The sequence below is a fragment of the Gossypium arboreum genome, chromosome 12, assembly GCF_025698485.1.
Source record: "Gossypium arboreum isolate Shixiya-1 chromosome 12, ASM2569848v2, whole genome shotgun sequence".
Taxonomy (NCBI): domain Eukaryota; kingdom Viridiplantae; phylum Streptophyta; class Magnoliopsida; order Malvales; family Malvaceae; genus Gossypium; species Gossypium arboreum.
The window spans coordinates 86,082,629-86,087,163 of NC_069081.1; the positions used below are offsets into that span (position 1 = coordinate 86,082,629).

At 31.5% G+C, this 4,535-nt stretch overlaps 1 protein-coding gene across 1 annotated transcript; it reads right to left on the bottom strand.

The window, feature by feature from the left end:
- Positions 1 to 466: 466 nt before the first annotated feature.
- Positions 467 to 2,556, bottom strand: LOC108452626 (cyclin-U2-1-like). Its single transcript, XM_017750427.2, has 2 exons — positions 1,964 to 2,556; positions 467 to 1,268 (listed from the first exon to the last, which is right to left on the bottom strand). The coding sequence occupies exons 1-2, from the start codon at positions 2,503 to 2,505 to the stop codon at positions 1,001 to 1,003; spliced, it is 810 nt and encodes a 269-aa protein (XP_017605916.2). The 5' UTR covers positions 2,506 to 2,556; the 3' UTR covers positions 467 to 1,000.
- Positions 2,557 to 4,535: the final 1,979 nt, after the last annotated feature.

The window sequence follows — 4,535 nt, forward strand, 5'->3', positions numbered from 1 at the left end:
ATTTACATATCACTTAAATGCTTAAGATAATCTAAAACAATCTATCATCATTTTAATAGAAAAATTAATGGTATTATCAATTTGGATCTACTAATAACATTACATAAGTAAATGGACCAAATTATACTAAATTAAAGTAGAAAGATCAAATTCTAAATTTCAATATAGTAGATGAGCAAAAATCATAATTAGACCTATGCATATTCTAAAGGTATGTATCCAAGGTCCTAAGTTCAAGTCCCATTTTATGTAAATGTATGAATTTCAAATTCACGATGGTTGGTTAATTAATTAGTTTGAATGAGTTAACCGTTAAGTTAATCAATTTAGTACTTGTAATAATTGCCGGGCAACACTAATGGGTAGGTAGAAGCCTCCCCAATGGAAAATTCCCTTTATAATCCCTTTACAAATGGTAAAATTACAAAGAATGATAATGGTGAAATTGCATTAAGAACTCTAAAAATGAACCTTTAAAAATAATTGAATCTATTGGAACTACTGTAGTAAAAAAAATAGCAATACTAGTATTGCATTTGTTGAAAACCACAGCACAACATACACTATAGTTATACATCACTCCTTTGTATTGGCCTTACACTGACACTTCCAATGCGACGCCATGAAAGCACATGTGATATCAAAATGTCACTAAAAAAATTGTCACGTCAATTCCACTCTCATTAAATGATTTCAACTCTCTAGGTTCATCAATCCCAGAACAATCATATTCAACTCACTCAAATCCAATTCACGTTTTAAATTAGACCTACAATCAAGCCCAACACAAAAATCATCATAAAATTGGACTTGCTCCAAGCTTGGATTTGTTTATAGAAAACCCTCTTCACGCATTCCTGATATGAACGGCACCTATTACAATGAGATCTCCACACTTTTTATGGTGTGAACCCCCACTACAAACCATGACATATTTATACATCTATGTACATAAAAAATAAATAGAAACAACTAATTGCAAATGGTTTAAAGATGTAGATTATAACAAAATGCGAGCAATATGATTGTATATCCTTTGGGCTTCACTTTGTCTTGATTTGATTTCCTCAGCACATCTTATAGTCCTTTCAATGTGGTATCCTCCTCCAATGCTCACTTCCCTCTCCAAGTGACTACAATAACTCTCAAACACACTCACATTTACATGCAACTTGAAACCCATCAAAAACAATAATTCAACCTCCAATTTGTTTAATTCTTTTGTTGTCAATCCACCCACTCGTGCAAAGTATGAATTCCTATAATTCCTGCTCAACAAAAAAACACTCAACCCCATTATATTCTTCCTCAAAAAAATGTTCAACTAAGGCCATTAAACTTGGTTTTATTGAAATTTTCATCTTACTACTTTATAAAAATTAAGCAATTAACCTCTCTACTTTAATTTATCAAAATTTGGTATTTGTATTTTTCAAAAATTGAGAAGCTAGTTTAATTGTTGTTATATATGGTTTGTTGATCTGTTGATTTTTGCTAATCACTTTTAGATAAATTGTCGAATTACTAACTTTTTAGGTCAATGATTTAACAACCTGTGTTAATTAATTAGACTAATATTTCAATTTTCATTTGTTAAGTAGAGGGACTTTTCTCTATATTTTTTATACATTTGCATTTTAGTCCACTACCCCTTCTACTTTACAGATATAAAATGCAATTGTTAAATTCTGATTTGTTACAATTTTTCTTTTTTTTTATATGACTATTAATTGAGTATTATTTTTATTTCAATATATCACACTAGTGAACTTAATAAAAGAATTTGAACGGTGTTAGATGGTTAACAACTAGAAATGAATTTTGAAATTTAAAAAAAAAAAAAGTAGAGGCTAAATTCCTAGAAATGAAAGTGTAGGTACTAAAGTTAAAATATAAAAAACTACATGGAGTTGATCCATATTTTAACCGCATCAGTAAAGAGAGTGAGGGAAGCAATACTCACATGTCTTCAACATACTTAGAAGCCACCATCATGGTCGTAATGAGAAGCCTATGCACATTCCGAGCAGTAATCCGAAACCCAGGATTTGCCTCACAAAACCGATCGATATATACATATGCCACAACATAAACCGACGGTCCAGCCTTGGTATATCGGAAAATTCTCTCTAGGTAGCATTGAACCGTCATGTCCGGTGCTTCATGGCAATCGAAAACTTTGCTCCTAAAATCTCTTTGTCTCAATGTCTGTCGTCCACGGTTCTTGGCATCAATCCTTTCGTTCCTAACCATTGTTCTCTCAATAAGAGAAGCAAGAACAGTGATCACCAATGGGTTATTCCCATCGTTCTTATAGGAATAAGAATAGAGATCGGATCGAAGCTTTCTTGGGGAAATTGCAATAGAAGATGAGGATGACGATGATGAAGTAGCCATTTTGGGTTTTACAGAAGAGAGGATTGAAAAGAAATGTGAGGTTTTAATGAGAATTTTATAGAATGAACTTAGCTGAGAAAGGGTATTGGTTTTCTTGAGGGCCCCCATTTGGGAGGTTGGTGGTGGAAGCCGGCCAAAAATAATGAGAATTACTTTGTTTTGGGTAAATTATACCAACATTATATTTCACTTAGTTTTAAAATTTTCAAAATAGTAATTGAATTATTCAAAAATTCTTATTTAAGTTATTGGGTTATTAAAATTGATGTTATATGTAGAAGGGAGCAATTTTAGGTTAAAATCGACTAAATCAATCTAACCAATTTAATCTATTTTAGTTTGGTTGGTTTTTCTTGTAACATCCCCCTACCCGAGACCGTCGCCGGAGTCGAGCAGGAGACATTACAAAACTTATCTTGGCACTTAAACAGTTTTCGTAGTAAACTATTTATCTGCGTCACGGTCGCTAAAAAAATCATATCTCGAGTTACGAAACTCGAAATCTAATTCTGTAAATTTTCCCTGAAACTAGACTCATATATCTACTTACTAATTGTTTTCTAGAATTTTTGGTCAGGCCAATTAGTACAGTTTATTAGAAAAAGTCTCCCCTGTTTCAGGGTTTGGCTACTCTGACCCTTGTGCACTTACGAATCAAATTTCTTCCTATACAGAAATCCAATGACTATGCCATTTGTTTCAATTAAAAATAGACTCAATAAGGAATCCATAAAAATAAAGTTTGAGTCCTAATTCTTAATACACAATTTATGGTGAATTTCTAAAGTCAGAATAGGGAATCCAGAAATTATTCTAACCCTGTTTCACCAAAACGTAAATATCTCATAAAATACAACTCTTTTACCTATTTTATTTCTTCCATATAAAAATAGATTCATTAAGCTTCAATTAAAAATTTTATTCATTATCTAATTCACTTTATACTATTTTTGGTATATTTTCAAAGTTGGACTACCGCTACTGTCCAAATCTGTTTTAGTATAAAATGTTGATAACTAAGTTTATAACATCTTCATTTCTTCTCTCTACAATATTTACCAACACTTCCTCTTATTACTCTTCACTAACATATCAAAACATACCATACTTAAGGTTTTGGTAACATTTACAAAACATACCAAAATATCACTTAACAACTTAGATACTTTCAAAATGACCAAAAGACATCCTAGGTACAATGCCATTTTCCAAAAGATAGAAACTTCACCAATTTGAGTTTGGGGATCGGCTTGTATCTTGAGTCCTTATACTTTTGTACCTAGCTGCGCATGACGAAACAAACCGTCTGTGAGAATACTCTCGATGGTATTTCTATAAACAATAGCTTAATCAACTTTAAAACATGGTAATTCAAACACATTATTGCTATTATTCAATATCAATCAGTTACTTTAATAACCTTTACTTTATTTACCCTTATTAACATAACTCGGACACTGACGGATACACGGATCCAACCCACACTCCGGGATAAGCACATAGTGCTTCATCGGAATAAATCCAGAACTTTAACATTATAGTACACAAAGAACTTCATCGGAACAAATCCGAAACTTTAACAGTAGTCTATACATAGTGTCTCATCGACTCAATGTCGGAATATCCCAATACTTCTAATTCTTATGACATGTCAACTACATCCGACTAGCCCGACACTGTTAATAGGGTATTCAAAATCACATTCATTTCAATATGGTAAAAATACTTACCTCATTCACATTTTCATACAATATAAATATCAAATATAGCAATAACGATTAAGCTCGGTTTATAGAAATACAAACCACTATTTATCGAATTTAATCGATATCTTCGTTCACTTTCTCTTTTCCCTTCTTTGATGACGTATCCGGTGCTACGTTTGCTACTAACAATCATACAATTAAAAATCATCAATATATTAATTCATAAAACACATTTTCACTTTCTACCAAACTTTTACAAAAATTCCAATTTCGTCCTTTTTCCATTACTAATCTTTTTTTTTCTTTAACTTAAGCTTCATATTCTCTTTTAATCAACTCATTAACAATTTCTAACTCATAAAATTCATTATAAAACATAAATTTTGAGCTCTATTCAACTTAGTCCCTATTTAAACCTAACTTAGAAATTCC